We start from the raw sequence: 24,339 nt of genomic DNA on the forward strand, positions 1-24,339 counted from the left end.
GTATGTTGGAGAATACCTTAAATGTTCAGGCTGGTAGTTTACAAATCACCTTAGCCTTCATTTCCACTTGTTCAGAGCTTTGAAGTTGGCCAGAAATAAGAGTTTAAGGCCTTTTCAGGCCTTTCCTGAGTTTGCACATAGCCCTGTACATAGAAATACATGTCTGCTTTCCTACAAATAGGTTGGAGCTTTCTAATACTCTATATGGATGTCTTCTTCCTCAGTTTTTTCTTTAAAACATTTTTTTGATCAGCTTCTTCTTTATTCCAATTATAACTGCTGCCTCAGGCAGCTGCAAGATTAAACAATTACCACTGATTATTTTCAATTAATATCCAGAGGAAAAGGCTACTCTTATTAGCTCTGATCAGGTCAAATAAAGACCATGTGATGGGGTTTTTAGGGAACTACCAGGCAGGTAAAATAATAGCAATTCTCTGAAAATTGGGCTTTTAATGAACTTCACACTCTTTCTTCCCTCTCCAGCAGCTGCTAAGCTGCTAGTTTTCACTGTAATTTTGAAGCTACTGGTTTTCAAGCCTACCATGTGTTGAGGAGAGAGGGATTTGAATAGGACAAGTTAAAATGCCACAAAGCCTGCTAGTCTTACTGAGATTCAATGTTTTTCTTGAATAAACACTCATTAGATTGTGAAATCCCCTTAAAAAGTTCTGAATATATTGATTTTGACAATTTTTGTCTGTGTTCTTACAGTTTTTCTTGAGGAGTAGATTTTCTGAAATCCTTCAGAAATAACAAATTGTTATTTTAAGCCACTAAGTTTTGTAGTGGTTTCTTACAAAGCAAAAGATAATAAAAACATTTTTTCCTTCATTTTCTACTTAGTATAATAGTCATGCAGTTGCCAGTCCATCTGTTATTAAGACTGAAAGCTCTTTGAAAGCAAGGACAGCATTTAACATATCTTTGTATCACCCACAAAGCCTAAGTGCAGTCCCAACAGGCATTCTATTTGTTGAATGAGTGAGTGATCCAGCAAATGAGACAGACACATGCTTAATTTTGAAATGATACTTTGATGTTTAATAAACAAAACCTAAATAGAGGTTGGGTGTGGTGGCTCACACTTGTAATCCCAGCACTTTGGGAGGCCAAGGCAGGCAGATCAATTGAGATCAGTAGTTTGAGACCTGCCTGACCAACATGATGAAACCCTTTCTACCCTAATTAGTCAGGCATGGTGGGACATGCCTGTAATCCCAGCTACTCAGTCAACTGAGGCAGGAGAACTCCTTGAACCCAGGAGGTGAAGGTTACAGTGAGCCGAGATTGCACCATTACACTCCACCCTGGGTAACAGAATAAGACTTCATCTTAAAAAGCAAAAACAAAAACAAAAAACAAACCGAAATATAATTATTTTTCAATAATTTATAATCTAGGGAGAATATTTTTGCATCTCATGAGTAGTTTCTACTGTGACAAAAATAAGAATATTAACAATATTAATATGCAGTAATTATATTTTAAAATATACATCGAAGTAAATTTAGTTATGTTTAAGGAATAATTGATTTTTAAATCTAAGTATATAATGAATGAAAATCCTTATAATTACTATATTTCCCTTTCAGAAATTTATATTGTGTGTTCAAGACCAAATATGATTTTGCTTGCCAAGATTGTGCTATTTGAAGAAAAACTTCTGCATTTTAAAAACAAAATGTTAAAAAAAATCTATTCTTACAAATTATGCTTGTTGTTTATACCACACAAGCACAAATGCTTAATGTGGCACAGAATAGTTTCTCTGGGTCTTGCCAAAGTTTCTGTTATAAGAGGCCATATTGGGTTACCGATCTGTTACTAGAGAGATATAATGACAGCTTGCTATGTCTAAGATATCCATGCTTGAATATTTTGAATGGAGTGTAATTTCCTATAAGAAATCCTATCTATTGCTTATTCAGTGATACTCCCATTAAGAAAAATATTGTTGATCTTTACTTGCTAAATTCATTCATATATTGGGCTAGAAATTCTCAGTGGGATATTTCCTGCCTTCCCTCCATTTTATACATGTTGTATGTAGTTTAATGTCATAAATGAAAATTTTATCCACATAAATTAGTACTAACCTACATTTGAAGAGCCCAGACTCAGTGAAATTTAAGTGTAATTTATACTTTATTTTAAATCGTCTATTTTTTTACACATTAATTAAGGTCATCTAAATATTCATGGGCCAATGAGGGCACAAATATACCACCTAACAAAATATTCAATATAAAATCAATATTTAAAAAATATAGCTAAGTAAACATCATACAGTCAAACTAAAGTTGGTCAAAGTGATCCAAGCATGCCAAGGGAAATGTGTCGCCTGGGAGCCCACTTCACACTGGCCTCTGAGGGTAAGGGGCCAGCTCTAGATGTAATCTGGAGTATCTCTGAAGCCTTGTAATTCATATATCTTGGACTCCTTTAAACTTGTAATTCACTTCAATGTTGCAGAAATCTAAAATGTATCTTGCATCTGCTCTCTGACATTCTCTGTGTACAGCAGCCCTCTGTTTAATCATCAGATGGAAGAAGATCATATGAAACGTAGGGGAAGTGGCCAAATGATCAGAAATAGAGCTCCTTAAAAATGACTAATTACGCCGGGCACAGTGGCTCATGCCTGTAATCCAAGCACTTTGGAGACCAAGGCGGGCAGATTACCTGAGGTCAGGAGTTCAAGACCAGCCAGACTAACATGGTGAAACCCCGTCTTAAAAAAAAAAAAAAAGACTAATTACAGTACAAGCAGTGTCCAGATCTCAGAAACAGTGTCAGTGAGGCTTTGACTCCAATAAAAAATTTATTTCATAAAAAATCTTAACATTAAAATGTTTCTTTCTTGGTGTTAAGATTAAGAAAGATTTTTTCTTTATATTTTCTCAGTTGTTCCAAGAAGTATGAATTGTGCTGACAATCAGGTTTTTAAAAATTACAGCTATTCCCATCTTGGGAAAAATAACCCTAACTTCTAATGTGACCTATAAATTATCCCTATATTCTTCAAGGACAGAGATGAGGGAGAATTAACACAACTGCACCCCCTCACACACCTAAAAGGCCATATGCCTCAATATGTTAGTGGTGAGGCAAATTCTTTGTAAACTGATAAGGGCATTAATATTATTTCTTCTATTTTGGTAGGTAAAAATTAAGTTAAAAAAGTCTAGAATCCCCATCCTATAGCCTTTATAATAAGCAAATCACTGAAGCATTAAGAGAAAAGGCAAAACAAACAAACAAACAAAAAACCTTCAAATAAAAACACACCTATGACAATATTTTGCCAATTTACTTAGAACAGAATATCTAAGTACAAAGTACTAGTACTAAAATACATGGAGTTGAATAAAAAATAACATTTTATTAACCCTGAAGCAATTTCACTATATAGAACTTTAAGAATGAATTATATTTGTCTAAATCCCAAAGTAACTTCATTTTCTAGATTTTCTTTCCTACCTGATTAATGAAAAATTTTTTTCTGGTCAAAATTTACTTAAAACCATTAGGAAATACAAATAGAATAAAGCCTAAAAGATTTCTGTATTACCAAAAAGATCTTGGCATGAGAGAGAGGAAGCATTTGATCACTCTATATATGTATAATTGTTATTAAATAGATTATACATACAACATTCATATACATACATGAAGTGCTTTCACTAACAAGTCAAAACATCTAAATGTCTACTACTAGAGCTTTCTTCCTGTCTGGAAAATGCTTGTGTTTATAAAACACAAACTCTGCTAATATTGAGATAGTCCCAAAAAGTCAGTCACACATTACTAATGAACTGTCTAATAATTAACTTTCACCTTGGAAAGCACAGAGCAGAGATTTGTGGGGGCTGCTATGAAGCAAAGAAGTTTTAAGAGGGAAGACACAGAGAGGGAAGAACAAATCCACAGCAGGAAGCTCTCCTTAGTTGGACAGACGAAGAGGAGATGCTGAGCCTTGGGTAGCAAATGTGCCACCTTAAGGCAATAGGAGTTTGGGAGGAAAGTTCCAAAAAAGAAGGGATGTGAGATGCAACCAAGATAAACCTTGTTCATTATTTCTGTCTCCTGTGCTCTGGACTCACATACGTACGTCCCTAGTGGGCATCTCCACATGGAGGGGAAAGGCATTGTAATTAAATAACTAAAATTGAACATTTTGTATTGCTGTCCCAGCACATCCCTCTACAAGGATTCCACATCTCAGTAAAAGACATGGCTTTTCACTCAGGTGCTTCACCCAAATCCATACAAGTCATTCTTTACTCATGCCTTTCCTTTACTATCCCCCATTGCGTCTAAACCATTAGCAAGTCTTACTGGTTTTTGTGTTCTGTTTTTTGTGTTTATTTTTTTGAGGCAGGGTCTCACTCTGTCACTCAGGCAGGAGCACAGAGGTGTGGTCATGGTTCATTGCAGCCTCAACCTCCCAGACTCAAGCAATCCTCCCACCTCAGTCTCCTAAGTAGCTGGGATGACAGGCACGTGCAGCCATGCCCAGCTAATCTTCTGTATTCTGTAGAGATGGAATTTCACCATGTTTCCCAGGCTGGTCTCAAACTCCTGGCCTCAGGCAATCTTCCTGTATTGGCCTCCCCAAGTTCTGGGATTACAGGCGTGAGCCACCTCCCCAAACCTTTACTGTTTTTATCACCAAAACAGATGCTGACTTTGGCCACTTCTCTCCATCTCCACTATCACCATGCTAAGCCAAGCGGCCACCATCTCTCCCCAGGACTCCTGTTATAGTGTCCTGATTGTCCTCCTTCTTTCCCTTTCCTTACAGTCTGGCCTGCACATAGCAGCTAGAATGGGCTTTTAAAATCAGACCAGGTCCCTCCCTTACTTACAACCTTCTAAAAGTGTTGCATGGTTCCTTGAATAAGATGCATGTCTCTGACCATGACTCATAAGGCATGATGTGATCTGACTCCTGCCTTCCTCTGACACATCATCTCCTATTCCAGTCTCTGTGTGGCACCCAGGCTCCAGGCACAATGACTTGAGTTTTGCTCCTTGAACACACTAGGCTCATTGAGACTTTGGGCCTTTGTACTTCCTGTTTCCTCTACTGGGACAATCTTTCCCAGAGGTCTTCTGGGAAAAGATTACTCAACTCACCGCCTAAAGGCCACATGTAGCCCAAGAAGGCTTTGAATGCAGCCCAAACACAAATGGCGTAAACTTTCTTAAAACATTATGAGATTATTTTGTGGTTTTTTTTTTTTTACCTTATCAGCTATCCTTAGTGTTAATATATTTTATGTGTGGTCCAATACAATCCTTCTTCTAATGTGGCTCAGGGAAACCAAAAGATTGAACACCCCTGATTTAGATGGCTTTTCTTTACTGTTCAGGTCTCAGCTCAAATATCACTTCCTTTGAATGGTCTAAGGTTGTCCTCACCCTAGTCACTATCTAATACATTACTTTGTTCTATTTTCTTTATGGGCTTGTAACTACCTGTTTTTAAATATTGGTTTACATATTTATTGCCTGTTTTGTGGAATGTGATTTCAACAAAAACATGGTCTTGCAAGACTTGTGGCTGTAAATCAAGCACCTAGACTAGTACCTTGCATATAGGATGCATTCATAAAAATTTGTTCCATTCATAAAAATCCACAATGATGCCTATAACCAGTCCTAGTAGGTGCTCAACACTTTTATTGAGCATAAAATCTATGTTAGCTTGCATAAGGCCTTAATATGGATGCCTTATGAGACTGTGCTATATATCACATTCATCAGGAAAACAACAGAGGGAAAAGTCAAATCTTGTGTGATTCTAAAAGCAGGTTAATCAAAAACTTTGAAAAAAAAAGTCCATTAACAACACATCAGTTTCTTAATTTCAAAAAGAAGTTTAAAATCTCTACAGGCTGTAGCAAAATATAATAGCTGCTCCAAGATTTCACCAAAAGTGTTCTTCATAGAAATCTTCCAGTCCTTGGAAATGTTTCAGTCATAAGAAACCACACATCATAGTTTCCTGCAGTTCTATACTCCTGAAGCTGGAAGGAAGTTTGATAGTAATTTAGATCAATCATCTCACTTCATAAATGAGAAATTAAAACTGCAGCATTAAATAACTACTCCACCATTACTCTGCCAGAGGTCAGGTTGGAACTTGAACTCATGATTTTTAATTCCAAGGTTAGTTTCTTCCAATATATCAAGTTGCTTGTCTCCTTTTGGTTAAGAATAAAATTCCCCTCATCATTACCAACCTGACTTAAAAGTAATATTTTGGCACTATGAGGGGCAAAATGCTCTCTATTTTTCTAAGTACTAAGGAGGGATAAGTAAATATATTAATTTCAAGAAATGAATAAATAAAAGGTTTACAATCACACTATAATATTAACAACAACAACAATGAATCATATTTTACGCCCCAAGCAAAGTATTTATTCTGACATTTGTAAACATCCTGGGTGACCAGTAGCCCTGAAAGGTAAATTATTACAGTTCCTTCCTCTAATGATATTTTGAGCTTAGATCGGAAAGTATCACAAAACACACAGTTATAACTTCAAAATAGAGATTACTGCTTATTGAGTTTTGGAAAAGATATCTGTGCTAAAGAAGATGAAAACAAATCAGGAATATTTTCTCTCTGTTTCTTAGATCATTTTCTAGAAAAATTAGAAAAGTTTTCACCAAGCATTTCTTTTTTTTTTAATTTTAAGTTCTGGGGTACATGTGCAGGATTTGCAAGTTTCTTACATAGGTAAACGTGTGCCATGGTTCACTAAACCTTTCTTTAAAGATGAGTGTAATTTTCAGGAAGTAGTGAAAATTATGAGAATAGTATGTGTACTAGTAACTAGGGAATGTGAAGAAAGGTACAAAGTGTTCTAATAAGTAGTACCTCTGTATTTATTTTCCCAATGAAAAGTAATACATTGGGATTTTAATACTTTGGGAAGAACAACAGTAGAATGGTAACCTAACTAAAAGATAAGTTCTTAAAATGTAAAAATAATGATCATGTGACTATCTCAAATGATGATGGAAAGAAAGAGAAACTTTTGCATCAATCCTACATTATGGTTTTCCTGGCATATAGTAAATTTTCATTCTATTCATTCCCTGAATTGTGAAGTCAGGGCCTGGCATTGCTATCCACAAAGTTAACTTAATGAAGGTGAAGTATCTGGCCTCTCAGGGACAGAGATCAACTGAACAAATAATGAGCATTCCTGGCTGTCCAATTAATGAGAAACCAATAAAAACTGCCTTAAGAGTATAAGCTTTGCTTTTCATACTCCCTTCCAGATGGTTAGCATTGTAAGCAAGATGAAGCTGGGGAAAAGCAGAAAATTTAAAAATTAATTTACTATTTTAAAGTACATGCTCATATTTATTGACAGTTGTTTTATGGGGAGATAGAAGCAAATAGTAGATTGCATTTATTCTCTATGATTAGGCCCTGGTGGTTTGTCGTCAAGAAAAATAAAAACAATAATGAAGCTGATAAATTTGTTTACTCCTTAGTATATTAAGTAATTAGCAATTTCATTGTATAGCAAGTTCAATTTGATGTTTTTGTTCAGTATTCCTAAAAGAACCACAGTTTGTAATGTGGTTATATTCCTGTGTAGTAACAGCTCTGTTTCAAATATAGAAAATGGAAAGGATAAAACCAAGCTACGGAACAAGAGAGGATGAGGAAGAAAAATCCATCATTATCAGTTTCTTGTTTGTTCTTTTGCTTAAATAAATAATAAGAAATGTGAGACAAGAACTAAAATATAAAAAAGAACAAAGTTGAACAAACTTTTACAATTTCAGTGCTCATAAACTGAAAAGCAAGATGATAGTATTATTCTAGACAAATTTCATTTTGTAAATGATGTTCTAAAAATTGAGTGTAAGATACATTCACACAGCAAAGTGTTTAAAAAGTTTAATCACTGGTTACAATGGTTCCGGAGGTAATTCTTCAACCAGCTCAAAGCATAAGCCTTGCAGCAAAGTGCTATTTTGATAGTGCTAGAGTGAATTTTCCAGATCATATTTAACAAGACCAAGCTTTATTTATTTATTTTTGCTTATAAAATTAAATGGCTAAATGGAAAAAAATCTATTTTTAAATATCAAGAACTGGCTTCCAAATTAATTCTGCCATTCTGAATAAGTGTGAGGCAGGGTTTAGGAAGAACTTCCGTATTTACAAGTATCAGTGAGGCCTTTGACTTGCTGAATATCTTCCAGGAAGAGAAATATGATACAAGTTACATTTCCTGAGAGTGAAGTGAGAGATGCTTGGAGTTTATAGTAAGTCATTTCTTTCCCAGCTGACACCCACCATCACCTGTCAGTTACAAGCAATTTGGCTAGCAGGGCCTAGAGGGTTTGTCTGAAATGCCTTCCTTCCAGGCTGGGTGATGATGTTGGAGTTCCACAGCCACAGAGACTCTGAAATCTTAGCCCTTTTGTGTTTGCTGAGGGGATTCAGACAGATAGGTTGTTAATGGGAAAACAAAGCTTGGATGACTCTCTAATATAATCTCATGGCTGTTCTGATTAGCACTTGTTCAGTGTGGCATTGTACATGACTTCCCATTGAAAACAAGTCCCCCACTGGATGCCATCCTGACAACAAAAACCAAGGATAAATTAGACAATCTGCTCTTTAGAAATGAAGATTCTTTGAAGGTTAGTTTTACCAGGTGTCCCTCAGCCAGGAAAGATTTGTTTTAAACCCTGGACTAAACCCAACCCTGCCCCCAAAAGATCCTCTAAATTCTGAAGTATCCTTGGGCCCAAGAGCTCAGCTGCTGCTTTAGGATCAGTCTGGGAGGTCCTAGACCTAACTGAAAGCTGTGATCTTCCCAATGGCATATGCACTCAGCTGTTTATTTCTAGCAGGTAATACTATTGCTACCACACCTCCGGTTTTTTTAATATGAATAAAGTTTAAACCCCTCAGATCAGCAAGTAAGACCTCTCAGAACAGTCCACACTTTCAAGTCTTCTCCACCTCCAGATACTCTTCTCACCTGTGTTCATTGACCACATGGAATTCTCACTATCCCTCAAATTGCTGATGCTCCCTCTAACTACCAAAACACACATCAGTCCCTTGGCTCACCTGGTGAAATCATACTTCAAGGGCTCAAATTTTTACTTCCTCTATGAAGCTTCTCCTGGCTTCATCTGTTCTCTCAGAGTTTATCGTACATAGATCTAAAAATTGCTATTATATTCCATAACAGCTCATTTTCGGCCTGTCTTTCCAAACAGACCAATGGTAGGGACTTGTCTATTCATCCTTAAATTCTCAGGGTTTAGCTCATAGTGAGTATTTATTATCATTTGGGAATTGAATAAAATACTTTGTTTGAATTTCTTCTTTCACTGGCATCTAAGCTGAATGTAGAAATAATGACAATATACCACAAATAATGATAATATACCATAAAATATTTTTTTCTATATAGCCCTCTTAACCAAAAGAAATTTTAAATTCTTATTTTGGGTAAATCAGAAGAGAGAGGCAAACATGAGAATAACAGAGAGAATTGCTTAGTATCCATATCTTTTATTTTTTAATTTTTTGAGACAGGGTCTCACTCTGTCGCACAGGCTGGAGTGTAGTGGCACGATCAGGGCTCACTGTGGCCTCAACCTCCTAAGACTCAAGTGATTCTCCCACCTCAGCCTCCTGAGTAGCTGCTACTACAGGCATACACCACAATATCTGGCTAATTTTTTTTGTATTTTGTAGAGATAGGGTTTTGCTATGTTGCTCAAGATGGTCTTGAACTCCTGGGCTTAAGCAATCTGCCTGCCTTGGCTTCCCAAAATGCTGGGATTACTAGTGTGAGCCACTGTGCCTGGCCTCTACTAGCTTTTGAGCCTCACAAATGACAGTGAGCCAGGAGTTGATAGAATGATATTTATTAAATACTCTGTGAGGCTCTGTGCCCAAGAAACAGTGCCTCAGAGTCCAGGGGACGGTTATACATGGGGTCTTTAGATCTCTGCCACCACCTTCCAAAGCATACATGCACACCTCACTCAGTCATAAGCCACAGGTAACTCTGGTACCTGTGGGCTAAGAATGAGCAACTAGTAGGAGAGGTTGGTTGGGTCTTGGAGAAGCATTTTCATGGAGAGGACTCCCAGCAATGGCAACGGCAACATGCATTGATGAGAAAATTAGAAAACAAGAAGAAAAGCATATTTGTTTTTGAACATAACACATGTGCATCATCTTTGGAGCTCCCAGAAATAACAAGAGTAGGCTTTAAGCAGTTATGTATGTCGAAAGTAGACGTTATAACAAGTTAGGCATTGATGTTAATCTAATATCATTTAAATCCACATATTAATGAGGCCTGAGAACATTTAGATTACATAAGTCAGAATTATGTAAGAATTATAGAAAAAGTGGTTTGGACCACCAAAAAAAGGAGGAAACTTGAAGGACATTAGTGAGGGCTGAGTGTAGAATGTAGCATGTGTACTAAGCTTTCTAGGATATGTAGGAATCCAATGGGCAGAAAAGGTGGGCATGGTATGACAGAGAGAGACAGAAATGGGTTCACAAAGGCAGTGCAACACCTAGGTCAACACTGGCATTGGAGATAGGACAGCTGTCACCAGCAACTATGAAGAAGAAATTTCCATAGTGTTCATGAAGTCCTAGTCAGATTTGAATGGGCTAAGGGATGTATAAAGAAGTAAAAGTGGACAGTAACATTACTCCTTTAAGAAGTTTGTGAATAAAGGGGACTGCCCAGGGAAAATGTTTCTATAATAGGGAAGGATTAAGTATATATTTGTAGAGTAAGAGGCCAGGATACTGTGGAGAGGAACATTGAAGACCCAAGAGCAGGGGGATCATGGGCGGATCAAGATCTTAGAGGAGGCTGGCTGGGAGAGGATTAAGAGCACAAGTGAAGGGGTTAACCTTTGAAAGAAGGAGAGTGGCCTCCAGGGAGGACAGCTGAAACTAAGAAATTATGAAGTAGAGAAAAGAAGTTGAGATTGTTCAAATAAGACAGAAATTATGAAGTAGAGAAAAGAAGTTGAGATTGTTCAAATAAGAAAAATAACTTGAACACAAAACATCTGGTCAACTCAATCTCATATTAAACCAACCAGATGTTAATTCTGCACGGCATCACCACATGTGTTCATATTAACATTTTCACTGAACTTATGATTGTTTACAAATTACTTAGATATAGCTATGGTGAAATGAATTAATAAAGTTAATAATTTTAATATTTTATTATTTTAGTCTAAAATTATAAAAATTTCACCTAATCTGGAAAAAAATGTGTTTTAGGAACTAAAAGTGCTCACCTAAATGAGATAATAAACAAGATGTAGCAAACTTACACGAATCTTATGTAAGAAAAACTTACATAAGCATAGTTTTTCTGCTACCATGTTTATTTTCAGATTAGCATTTGCAGTTAAGTTAAAAGAATTGAAATGACAATAAAGTAATGATTTATCAGTTGGCACAATTATTCTTCCTTGGTTGACATAGGTTTCAAAGTTTATTATTGAAATGATAATTATATCTTACAATCTGATTGTGTTTGAGAAGCAGGATTAGACTATTTAATGCTATTTTATGATACATAGAGTCCAGTTAGCCTATAAAAAAATCTTTAGAGTTGTTATAAAGTTATTCTGAAGCACTAATAAAACAAAGCCTCGTGCACTACTAAAGTCAATTCTCTAATTCATAAATTTAAGGGCATGCTTCTTTGTAGGTTTACAATCATTATAAAAGCAACACATTTGCAAATACTTAAGGATAATAACTAAGTAGTCCTCATAGCATTTTTATGAACCAAATTAAGATTAAAAATAGGACTAAACTACATGCTCACGTGTCTGCTTTCTTTTGTACAATCTGACAAACTGCAGTGTACACTGCAGTTACATTCACACAACCCTACCAAGCAAAAGCTCTGCTGTCCCTTATAAGGTTGATTTACTGGATAAAAGAATGATTGGTAAAAGGAAAAACTCTAATACATAATCCAACAATAGAGGTAGATTAATCAATGCCTATTAGACTGGCCCAAGTAATTACCAGAGTAGAACACTTTAGTTTCATTACTTTATGAGAACATTTGCTTTATTATGATTCCTAAGTAGTACATTTAGCTGGTACCTCACTACTATCAAAGTAAATGGCCTATAGACATATCAAGATAAGATAATTTACATGTAATCAGCCATAATAAAGTAGAAATTAATTCTGGATTTGGAGACAGAAGAACTGAGCTCTAGACACAACTGTTTCATTTATTATTTTTGAAATTTTAGGTGAATTACTTAATGTCATTGAACCTCATTTCTCATCTGTAAAATGGTGATACAGTACTACATCACAGAAGTCATTGTGGTACCAATGATATAAGAAGGCAAAATTACTTTGTAAATCATACAACCTTCATAAATGTAAAGTGGTATTATTAGGATAATTATCATTGTTGGAAACTGGGTAGTCACATGTGCCTTGTCCTTAAGTCTTCTTTGGTGAAAAGATATAGTACAAGAGTTAGAAGTAAGGTGCCTTACTTCTAGATGTGCTGGTAAAAAGAAATTCTTGGTTGCCTAAAATATGCAAATAACTGTACCAATAAATTTCAAATACCCCTTTAATTTAAACTTAAGATCATACCAATTCAACTAGCACTAAACACCACTGTGTGTCAGGTACCATAAAGGACACAAACATGAATCGGGTGGATGTAATACCTACCCTGTAAGGCTTATATATATCCGAACAATTACCTGCCTGGCCAAAGAATGGGAGTTCTGACGTGAGCAGTGGAGTCTAAAGAAAAATAATACCTTTCTGATTATATGATACAATATGAGAAGCCCATTACCTATTTTGAATGACCACAGACTTTCATTAGAACTTAAGCCATCTGGATGTTGTAGGGAAAATCGTATATCAGTTCTTTGAAATTTTTGTCAGGGGCTTATGTAATGTTGATGAGCATCAGAGAAAATCAAACTGCCTGCCACCTTGGATATGGATAAATTGGGTTGTCAATATTTTTCTCATATAGAAATTATCTCATATAATAATATTTATTGGATTCTTCCATGTGCTAACCTCCCAGGGCCTTCCCTCATCTGGGATGTTTTTCCTTTCTTCACTACTTGATTCATCTCTGACTCTCAGTAGCCTCTTCAAAGCCCAGTTTAAATCTCATAGTCTTCAAGATATTTTTTCTTATCATCCCAACTATAAAGGATTTTGTCCTCCTCTGAACATTTAAAATATTAACTGTATGCTTATAATTATAATTAAGTTTGTTTTCATTTCTTACCCCTACAAGGAGGTATCACACACTTCCTAGAGGCAAGAACCATATTTTACACTTCTTTCTGCAAACTCTTCACTAGTGTTCTGTCCTGTGTTTCAACAAGACAAGTGAAAAACTACTCTTTTTTCCCTCAAAAATGAGAATCTACCCTCTTTTCCTTAGAAACCTTATGTATATTTGAGGCTAGAAATTGTATGTTGTGTAAATGAATTGCAGCTTCTCACTTCCATTCAATTTTTGGGTAATTTAATTGTTAAGAATACACTCTTTGAAGGCACTAATATTATAATGTCTATACTAATATAGACATTATTGTTTATTACTATAAGAACTTTTTAGTTTCTTAAATATATAAATCTATTTATGGTTTTTCCATTTTTAACTCGTGAAACACAAAAATATTTTAATTTTATAAGATTTTATCTACTAATGTTCACAAATAGACATTAAATTTAAAATGTTTCTGTACCTTTTAAATAAACTTATTTCTCTCTGGCTAACAGATAAATGCTCAAGTCCAATAAAAAACTTTAAGTCATACAAATGTTGTAGAATTTACACATATACGATTAATTACCGATATGTTCTACTTTTCTCAGTGCTGAATTATATGAAATCTGAAAGAGGAAAATCACAATTTACTTAAATTTGATGATGATAATATTAAAGGTTTGCAAAATTGGTAAATGAAAATAGTGATCTGATATTTCACATTATATTATATCTTAATAGCTATTTCTATACTAAGAAATTTATTATTGCTGCCTATTAAAAATTCTGAATTTTCTAGAAAAAAGTTCTTTTGACTATTGAGAAGTAAATATTTGTATATGTTCTTTCCATTTAAAAAACATATGACTTAACGACTAACCTCAGATTCTTAGTATGCCAAACTGCAATGAAAGACAGTGATGACATACACAATCATGTGTAACAGTAATACAATCCCATAAAAACAGCTGTACAACTCTGTAACTAAGTCATCTATCCTTATATAGGAAAATTCCTATGTATACAACGAAAGAATGCCCCAAATAAAAACCTAAGGGATGCATAAATAGGCATTCTCTAGAGCTTAATGAAATTGTAAAGTAATCCTTCTGAAACACTTAGCAAGTAGATGCTTCCGTATCAGAGTTCTGAATAAGTTTTCAGGCTCTGAATTTGTTTTGAGAACTTGGAGAGAACTCAAAGAAGAGCAATATAAATGAACCATGGGTTACAAAATAGTCCCTTAAGAGGGAAGGAATGAAAACATTGAAAATCAGCCTTGTGTGTGATGCTTAAGGAAGTTAAGCCTTTATAAGGGGTGAAATTTGAGTCATGCAGTCTAAGCTTGAACAATAGAAGGCAATAAATTTCAGTTGCCTTCTATCAAGGCAAAGCAAGAGGGAAGTGTAGCTTTTCCTTGCACTGTGTATCTTTCTAGCAGGTTCTAGGAAAGAAAGACTAGATCCACATTCTTTTACCAATGCAAGCTCAGAACCTAGTAAAATGCCTGGCCCATAGTGGTGCTCAACAAATGCTTCTTGAATAAAAGGGTAAGTTCTAGACTAGACTGCATTCATTTTAGTGACTTACTGAATGCTACCTCTTATTCACCCTTTAGAAAAACAGAAACATTTTAGGAACTTCTTTGACATTTTTAAATAGAAACTACAGCTTCTATTTGTAACTGCACAAGTTTTAAGTTAAACAAAACACAAAATCTTAACATGAGAATGGCTAGTGCTACAGAAGATATTGGGAAATATGTAGAATACATGGAGAAAACAATGACAGAATATAATTAGTAGTATATATCAAGCTCCCTAAAAATGAATTAGTAATTTTATTTCTAAAAATCAATTGTATGAAAATAATCCTAAATACAGAGAAAAACAACTTTCTTGTATGTTGTAATGTTATTTATAATGATAAAAATCTGAAGATAGTAAACATCCATGTGGAAAAGGTAGTCCTATGGGATAAATCATTAAACAGTAAAAAAGATAAGGTAAAAATCATGCTATAACACATTAACAGTTTTGTCCATATTTAGGATTATTTTCAAGGGAACTGTTAAAGTCCAGAGCTCAAATATTTCTGAAAAACATTACATATCTTCCAAACTTATAGTTTGGTTTTCAACTTGCTGAAGATTATGATGTTTATAAATACATAAACATAAATTAGAATAACTCCTACCAGCTACCTCTTATTTTCACGTAAAGCTATGAAACTAAATTGTCTTTATTTTCATAAAGCAGACATCAATCTAATGAGAGAAATAGAGAGATGGAGAAAGAAGACTCCTCTTCACTAGTGATTTAGTTATTTGTAACAAATACTAAGGCGATCACATATTTCATTTACATCACTGTGTCTAACTATATTATTCAAGCTCATACATCGTGTTAAATTTAATCTGTGTTGATTTTTTCACACAGAGCCTCATTTCCCCCCATTCTTAGGCACGGCTTCAGTTGCAAAAGCCACCAGCTTACAGAAATCATCCTAAATCAGAGAGACTATAGATATGAAACACATATGCTCACTCCTCCCTCCCTCTTTTTTTTAATGAGTCATAGCACTTTAATTTGCAGAACCCACTATGGCCTCAGAATCCTCAATGCACCATTCCAGACAGCCAGTAGCTATGAAGAGGCTAAGAGATAAGGCTCTTTACCATACTTGAATTAAACAATGAATCAGAAAATTCACTTCCTTGGTACATTTGAAATCAATTTCTTCATTGGCCAGTCAAGCTGAGTGTGTTGCTCCTTCAGAACCCACAGCATGTAGAAATTTAACATTCATCTAAAATATTCAATACTAAAATATTTTATTTGAATTAAGTTTCTATTGAAGCAACTAATAGAAGCTAGATAATCGCATGTGTGTTTGTGTGTGTTTTTATCTTTTTTTACTCAACACTTTATCAATTACCCCTGATAACTGCCAAAATGCAATTTAAAAATAATCAAAGTATAATCTTCTTGGATATAGATTTATCAATATGTATAAAAATAATGAATTATCTCTTTTAAATAACCAGGGATACTTGTAGATAGAAGAAGCTAAGAAAATTTCCTCTAAAAAAATAACTCTAGAGAACTAGGTAGCAGGCCACTCAGAATCTTCTAAAGTCCCCAAATACTTACCATTTGCTATCCCATAAATAAAGAAGAAATGGACATAAATTTAAATCCAACAAAACACATAAAGCCCCTCAGAAGTCCCTTGAGCCTGCACCACCTCTAAGTGTACAATGATGTTGTAAGGAACCCGGATGTGTTTTGGTCAAGAGTAGGCCGAGGTAAACACGCACAGTGACTCAGTGAGTTTAAAGCACAGGCATATAACTCCATTTGTTATCACAGCCATGTAGCCATAACATGGGAAGGTCATCTCTTGGCCTTAGGCCACTATTGCTTGTAAAAGGTATAATTGCCCTGCTGACACTGTATAAGTGCACTCATGCCCAGCGAAAGAGACAGCCAGAGCTGTCTTTGCAGATGGACAGTGGGGAGTCAGGACATGGCTCAGTTCACTCCTGCCCAGAGAGAGAAAGAATTAAGCTGCTGACCCTGAAGGGAGAGCCAGCCATCCAGCTGTGTGTGGGAGCTGCTGGACAAAGCAACCAAGACAGGGCGAACAGTGTGAGTGAGCTAGTGTGTGTAAGCTGCTGATGAAAGAGCTGCGGAATAAAACTAACTTTCACCTGCCTTTAGCCTTCCAAGTGTTCTTTTAGCTATCTGCTCACCCACTCACTCCCTTCAGACCTCAGCGTGAGATAGAACCTGACCCCAAGCATAACATTTGGTGTAGTCATGGAGTTGACAATTGGCAGGATAAGGTGAGTGGGTATTTGGCCCCTGAGGGCTCCCAGGTTGGCTATACGGCTGCAGCATGGGCTGTGGCACCCGGTGGCAGCAGTGCTGCTTGGATGGGCCCCAGTGGAAATGTGGGAGGCAGTGGATAGGTCTCCTGTGAGTGTGGAGAAAGCACTGAGGCAGCTGGAAGCACACAACACTAAGAAGGAACGCACCTTCACCGGCAGAGTTGGATGGGCATTTCTGACTGTACTGCATGAAGTACATGCTCAGTCCCACAGGTAAGGGACCTCCCAGTACAATCCATGTGCCTGGGGGCCCAAGTGCACAGCTTGAAGCAGAACCTGCAGGTGAGGGACGTCCAGATGCAAGCAGGGTACTTGGAGGCCCAGATAAACAGCCTGGAACAGGACTTAGCAACAGCTGTTAGTGCGACCTTGAGCCCATTCTCCAGGCTGGACACTCCCAATTGGTCTGATCCTGAGGAGGAGGAGGCTCCTCCACTGCCGGCTCATGCTATGATCCGTCAGAAGGTGGAATATGAGCATCTGATGGGAATCCAGAGGAGTGCCCAGGGCTCCCCCGGCAGTGGTGGAACACATTTCTTATAGTGCTCATACACCCACTGAGTTTTGAGAGTTAGGTAAACAGTGTCGATAGCACCCAGAAACCCTTCCTGCCTGGCTACTCCACCTTTGGGATGAGGGGGCTGACAGCATTTCTTGCTCCACCTCTGAGATGGAAAAGCTGGCTTTTATCACAACTCACCCCTCCCTTCATCAGCGGCTGCAGCTGTACCAATAGTTGGCACAGGGCACGGTGAACACACATTAATCTAGTGGCTAATGGCAGCCATACGGACTATTTGCAATGATGCCAGAGAAAGACCATAAACTGTGAGTAAAGGACAGTCATATATTCATTTGATGCAAATACTCTGGGAGATGGGTATAGAGCAGGCCATTTGATCTGAATACCTGGGGGCCAGATGATAAACACTTTCCCTCCCACACAAGGAATCTTGTCCTGGGCTCAGTGCCCCTGAGTGCTTTTGGCTCTCTAGCTGCTGTTCTCACCCCATATGTGGGCGCTGCCTACATGAAGTGACTACTGCTATGGCTGCCCTCGGGGAGGCAGAAGGCTGTCAGTTTGCCTTCATGGGAGAGTGACAATTAACTTTCACAGTGTTGCTGCAGGGTTATATGCATAGCCCAACCATGTGTCATGAACTTAATGATGTTATGTTAACCTCTGATTCTCTTGCAGATTTAGAAGCAGCAACATTCCTCTTGCCTGGGATTGGGATGATGAAGCTAAGACAGTCTTCCTGGTAGCCACACAGGCTAGTTAGCAGGCACAAGCCCTACAGGTAGTTGACCAGAGATGCCCTTGTAGCTAGATGTGCATGTGACCACAGATATAGGGCCTATGGCAGTGCACGGAGCACCTGAGAATGCCAGTAGGCTTTTGGTTTCAACTATGGAAGGGAGCTGAGCTCCAGTCTTTATTAATAGAGAAGCAGTTACTAATAGTGGGATGGGTGCGTTCCTGAATAACAACCCCCGGACTGGGAAGCAGTTGGTAACTGCCTATGCTGCCCTTCAGGCTCATAAGAGCATGGCAGAACAGACATCATGCAGATGACTTACCCAACAGTGAGGTGGGTACACTCATAGGTAAGCACCCCCTAGATAAGGACGGTACAGACATCAACTTTAGCGAAGTGGGGCACTTACTTGCAGCAGTGAGGTACACTGCGTACAAGTCCCTTAGCAGGAGAGTTACAAGAGGTCTTGAAGCCTATAGTCCTAATGCAAAGTAAAGCCATGGAGCCTGAGGCACCCCTGCCATTCCTGAAGGGGCATGGTATACAGAGAGGTCTAGCCAGAATACTGCTGCTGCCTTCATTGTTGCCAGAGTCCAGCCTAATACTGACACCATATGGTTTAAAACCAAGTGTAAATAAAGTAATTAATAAGTTGAACTCAAGGCAGTGTAGATAGTGATTATCAAGGAGGTGATACCTGTGGTAATCTGCACCAACACTGGGCAGTTTATCGGGGCTTAACCTGTGGTTAATTACCTGAAAGTTACAGAATTAGCTAGTTAGTCACTGACCCATGTAGGGACAGGCCATGTGGCCAGATCTATTAGAGGAAGGATGACCTTCTCCAACCAGGTACAGGGATGAACAGTAATCTGTTAGTGCCTGCCCCAATGCCCCTAAAGGTAGGAAAACAACAACAACAAAAAAAACCTGGTGTTGGCCATGGACCCTCCAAGCCCCTCACTGTAGATGGTTGGCTATTGTGGCCCCTGTGGGGAGAGTCTGAGGTACAGTTTATAAGTTATTCCTTGGATATTTAAAGTGTGGCCTCCACAATTAACCATTGGTAGGAGAATGGCTGGGGAAGAGACCATCCTCCAGGGAAGATATATGTTGTCTGTGTGGCCTATCATAAGCTTCCCTATAACTTTAGCATGGGTACAGGACCAAAAAGAACCATGCGGAGCTGATTAGGTGTGGTACCATTGCCCAGGGCAGAAGCCCTTGGTTACTGCACTGTTTGTTATTCAGAAATAAAAGGTGACTTGCATTTTGCCTGAGGCTCATGATTTACCCTTGTTAGTACCTGTGTCCTGGATCTGTTTATCTGGAAAGCCCCTGCAAAAGCAATCTTTGGGAATTTTACATTAAGCAAGCTTCAAGGCATTGAGTATGCCTACCAGGTATCAGACCAACATACTTATTAGCCTCTCCTCTCATGAATCTCACCTGGGATATACCAGAAAAATAAAAGCAAGCTCAGGCGCAGAAAGTATCCGCATTTTCCATATAACATAGTATCTGCCTTTTCCCAAGCTGACTCTGCAAAGCAGCTTATTTACAAATATATAAATAGCTGCAACTTTACTCCAGTCTCATTGAAAAATCAAAATGGCATCATGCAAGAGAAGCATCCTAGCATACACTTGGCTCAACAAGTAAAATGTAAGTGGAAATGAGCCAAGCTACTTGACACTCACTGGTCAGCTAAACCAGACACACCCTGGTTTCCTTTAGTGGTACCAGGGTTCTACTCCAAAGAACCAGCGAATTCACTTACATTTATTATCCATGGATTGGGCAGTGAGTTAGAACCCAAAATTCAGAAAACAAATTCCAAGTCATGCCTAATATTTATCACATGAATTCATAGAAAAATAGCATTGTCTAAATGTGGCAGCAAGTTTTCCAATGTAGCAGCAAGTTTTCCAATGTAGCTACTTAAAATTAGCTAAGTCTTCTCACATGTAGTCCAATGAATTTTAAAAGGTTTCACTCCAATCGTTTTGCCATCTGGCCAGAATTACAGGGGTTTAAATCCAAAAGAAGACAGTGGGAGAGAATATACACGTAAGAAATATTGTGCCTCTCATTTTTTCTTTATGACATATGCATACTTAAGCATGGAATTGCTGTGCCCTGAGAGTTTAATGCCTGCTTATGAGATCACCTAAACAGCGGCCGCTGTAGCGCACATCCATACAGTTATATCTGCTGAAGTGTCCCACCTAATAATCACCCATTATATCCCCTGATTTGAAATTCCTTCCTTCCTTAATATTCTTGTTTCTTGTCAAGTATTAAGCAGTTTACTTTTAAGGAACCATTTCAGTCATTAAATGAAAATTACCAAAAGTATCACAAAATAGGTTTAAAAGAAACTTTTCTCAAGGAAAACGTGAGTTATGAACCTCATCCACACAGAACATCTGAGGAAGGGCAATGAGATGATTAATGCTATTTGCCTTAAAGAATTCAAATTTTGAGATTGTCCCAGTCTTGCCTGTCTTAAATATTAGGCTACTGCCCAGCAAGTGAAAACATACATACGTATTTTCACATAAAAACATTTGTGTTGCATATTAAGCCAAATAGAATTTTGATGGGTTTTTATTGCAGTATATTCATATATGGGAATATTTAGCTTGGACTCCAGGAATAATTATCCTGACCATATGTGCTACCTGGCTGTATGATGACTCAGCTTTCTGAATTACTATCAATTCATCCTTTAATTATTGCCAGCTATATGGGGAATCATTGTTGCCCTGTAAGGTTGCTGACCAATTGTCACTATTTGAATGGAAAGTGATTTTTTTTTTTTTAACTCTGAGCATATCCATAGAAAACAGAAACAAAAAATAACAAGGGAAAACTCTGGTAAATCTGTTTTAAAATTAAATGAGTATCAAGACTAAAAATAAAAGCACATAACAGCTTTTTATTTACCATGTACTCTATACATGGAGAATAGATGAAAGAAGCACATAAGAGCTAAATTATGTTATTTTAGCATAGAAAATCCAAAAATATATACAATAAATATCAGTCTTTTGGCTCTGAATCTATATAATGCCTTATGTTTTAATGTTTACACTGAAAAAACTAATATGTCTACTTTAAACATAAACAATATTTCTTCAGAAATGGATTTAATTATTATTCTTTAATGATCATGCCTTTTTCTGTACGTATAAATGGTATTTACACTGTAGAACAAAGATTAGATTGCAATGATTTTTATAAACAACAAATACATTAACAAAACAATTACCACTGCATTCCAGTAAGGATGATACTATTAAGAAACTTTATTTTTAAAACAAATTATTTGAAGTCTCCTTAGAAAATAATTTATGAAGTATTATTAAACATAAAGAAAAAATTCTTTTTTACTTACATAGTGTCTCTAATAAGAAGTGCACTTCCCAATTTGAAACAGGTTTTATCACTTTCACAAAATGCGCGTCTCAAAGAAAAGCTCTCTCCTAGATCAAAACCTGTAAAAGGTAACAAATGATTCAATACACCAGTTTTATTTAATTTAATAAACTAATAGAAATGTTGATTTCTAAACAGGATTTTGTGTTGCCCTTAACTACTGATTGATCTACTTCAAATAAAATCTTGCTGCTTGGGATCAGCAAAATTTCTTGATTTTATTTTTCTCTTTTTAGGGTAAAAGAGAATGAAATTCACTTTGCCATATAGAACATAGAGCCATTTTTCTGAAAAAAAAAATTCATGAATATATTTCAAAAAAACTCAATTTTAATTTCCTTTACCCTAGGAATTATCTTAAGTAAAAATTAGTGTAACTCATTGCAGCAGCTCTGATGTCTAAAGAAAGAAAATTAGATTAAAAATAGTACAGCCATTCAGTTTAAATCTAAGCAGACTTTTTAAAAATTATGCTTTAAGGAATGTATACTGATGAGAAGAAATGCTTAAAAATGGAATGGAAGAATTATAAGTGTGGAGAGAGAGAGAAGAGGAGGAAGAGGAAAAGAAGGAGAAAGAAAGATTACCAAAAGGAAAGATAAAAAGGATTACCAAAATGGTAATCTTGTCTTTATCTGGGTGGTGACATCTTCCTTCTCACAATTTTTTTTTCTTCTTCCAAAATGTCTACAATGGACACAACTTTTATCATTTTAAATAACTTTTTTTTTCTCCAAGAGGTTGAGGTGTTGTTGATCACAGATTAAACATATAGAACCCTGCTCTCAGAATTTTTTCTACATCATCTACCTTAAATTTTTATGGGCCAGGTGTGGTGGCTCATGCCGGCAGTCCCAGCACTGTGGAAGGCCAAGGCAGATGAATTATTTGAAGCCAGGAGTTGGAGACCAGCCTGGCCAACATGGTGAAACACCATCTCTACTAAAAATATATAAATTAGCCATGCACTTGTAGTCCCAGCTACTCGGGAGGCTGAGGCAGGAGAATTGCTTGAACCTAGAAGGTGGAGGTTGCAGCAGGCTAATACTGCATGACTGCACTCCAGCCTGAGTGACAGAGTGAGACTCTGTCTCAAAAAAAAAAAAAAATTCTTAACATTTTTATGTTAATGCTATGATCTTAAATTGCAGTGTCAAAGATTCACCTACATGTATTCCATATCTAGCATCTGGTGATAATTTTACATAAAATATTATTTTGCAAAGGATTATATTGCATACCTGAAACTTCAAGTTTGTTTATATTGTCATACGTCAGCTGATGTCTCTCTACTCTCAGGATAGGGCATGACTCTTCTATTAAGAAAAGAAAAAGAACAGAAGATTTGCATTATGTTTTCTATCATATTCTTCAAATGAATTTGAAATACACAGTACAGTCAGAAATAAGATAAAATGGAAATAAATTAAACCATTTATTAAATTTCTGTAAAATGAGGATAAAAACATTACCCACCTCAGGGTTTTTGTGAGGGTTACATGTGGTTATTTATGTAGAGTGCTAACACCGCTTGGTTTACAAGAATACTTGTTAGTTTTAGCCATTATTATCATAACTATTATTTGAACACTTTATGTATCCTTGACATTCGGAAATAAGCTAGTTTTAACATCATTAAACTTTCATATTCAACGTACAATAGTAAAACAAGTGAACTACTACTATATTTTATCACACCTTTAATTCAAGTTCTGGTGTTGGGTGATACTAAACTTTTAAAACTAAAGAGAACATACATGGAAGCTACCAAAATAAAATTTAAGAAGCAAAGATCTCTACCATATAAAAGTGGTCTATAATTTTTAAAAATAGATAAAATCACTGAGAAAGTTTACTTTTGTGCTAAAGCGCTTAGTGATATTCTAAGAAATATAGTCTCAACTCAGTGAATGTACATGTTTAATATTACTACACACTAATACAGTAACGAATATGCAAACATCAATTTTTCAACATCTTAGGATATGTTTACATGGAATCAGGTTAGCTTCTGCAAATTTACTAGTTAATTCAGACAAAATTACAGCCAATTTTTGAATTATGCCAAGATAACTGTACTACTGGACAGTTAAGACTCTTAGTTTAAAAATTTAAACTAAATTGATTAAATATTTTGGCATCATGCAATCACAACTTTAATTCTCTATGTCTAAAATTGATGTTTGGGTTCAATAACTTAGAAGTTTTTTGGTTTGTTTTTGAGATGGAGTCTTACTCTGTGGCTGGAGTGCAGTGGTACGATATGGGCTTACTGCAACCTCCACCTCCCAGGTTCAAGTGATTCTCCTGCCTTAGCCTCCTGAGTAGCTGAGACTACAGGTGCACACCACCAAGCCTGGCTAAGTTTTTTTTGTATTTTTAGTAGAGACGAAGTTTCACCATGTTGGTCAGGCCC

General features: G+C 36.6%; 1 protein-coding gene across 1 annotated transcript in view; it reads right to left on the bottom strand.

Annotated features, from left to right (window-relative positions):
- Positions 1-24,339, bottom strand: part of COL19A1 (collagen type XIX alpha 1 chain) — a 357,310-nt gene that overhangs the window by 296,680 nt on the left and 36,291 nt on the right. Inside the window, exons 3-4 of the mRNA XM_064360928.1 lie at positions 23,165-23,239; positions 21,883-21,982 (exon numbers count right to left, since the gene is read on the bottom strand). Of these exons, the coding sequence (XP_064216998.1) occupies positions 21,883-21,982; positions 23,165-23,239 (175 nt within the window). The remainder of the gene's footprint in view (positions 1-21,882; positions 21,983-23,164; positions 23,240-24,339) is intronic.

The sequence above is a fragment of the Aotus nancymaae genome, unplaced genomic scaffold (genome assembly GCF_030222135.1).
Source record: "Aotus nancymaae isolate 86718 unplaced genomic scaffold, 86718_ANA_hifiasm-v0.15.2.pri h1tg000040l, whole genome shotgun sequence".
NCBI classification, from domain to species: Eukaryota; Metazoa; Chordata; class Mammalia; order Primates; family Aotidae; genus Aotus; species Aotus nancymaae.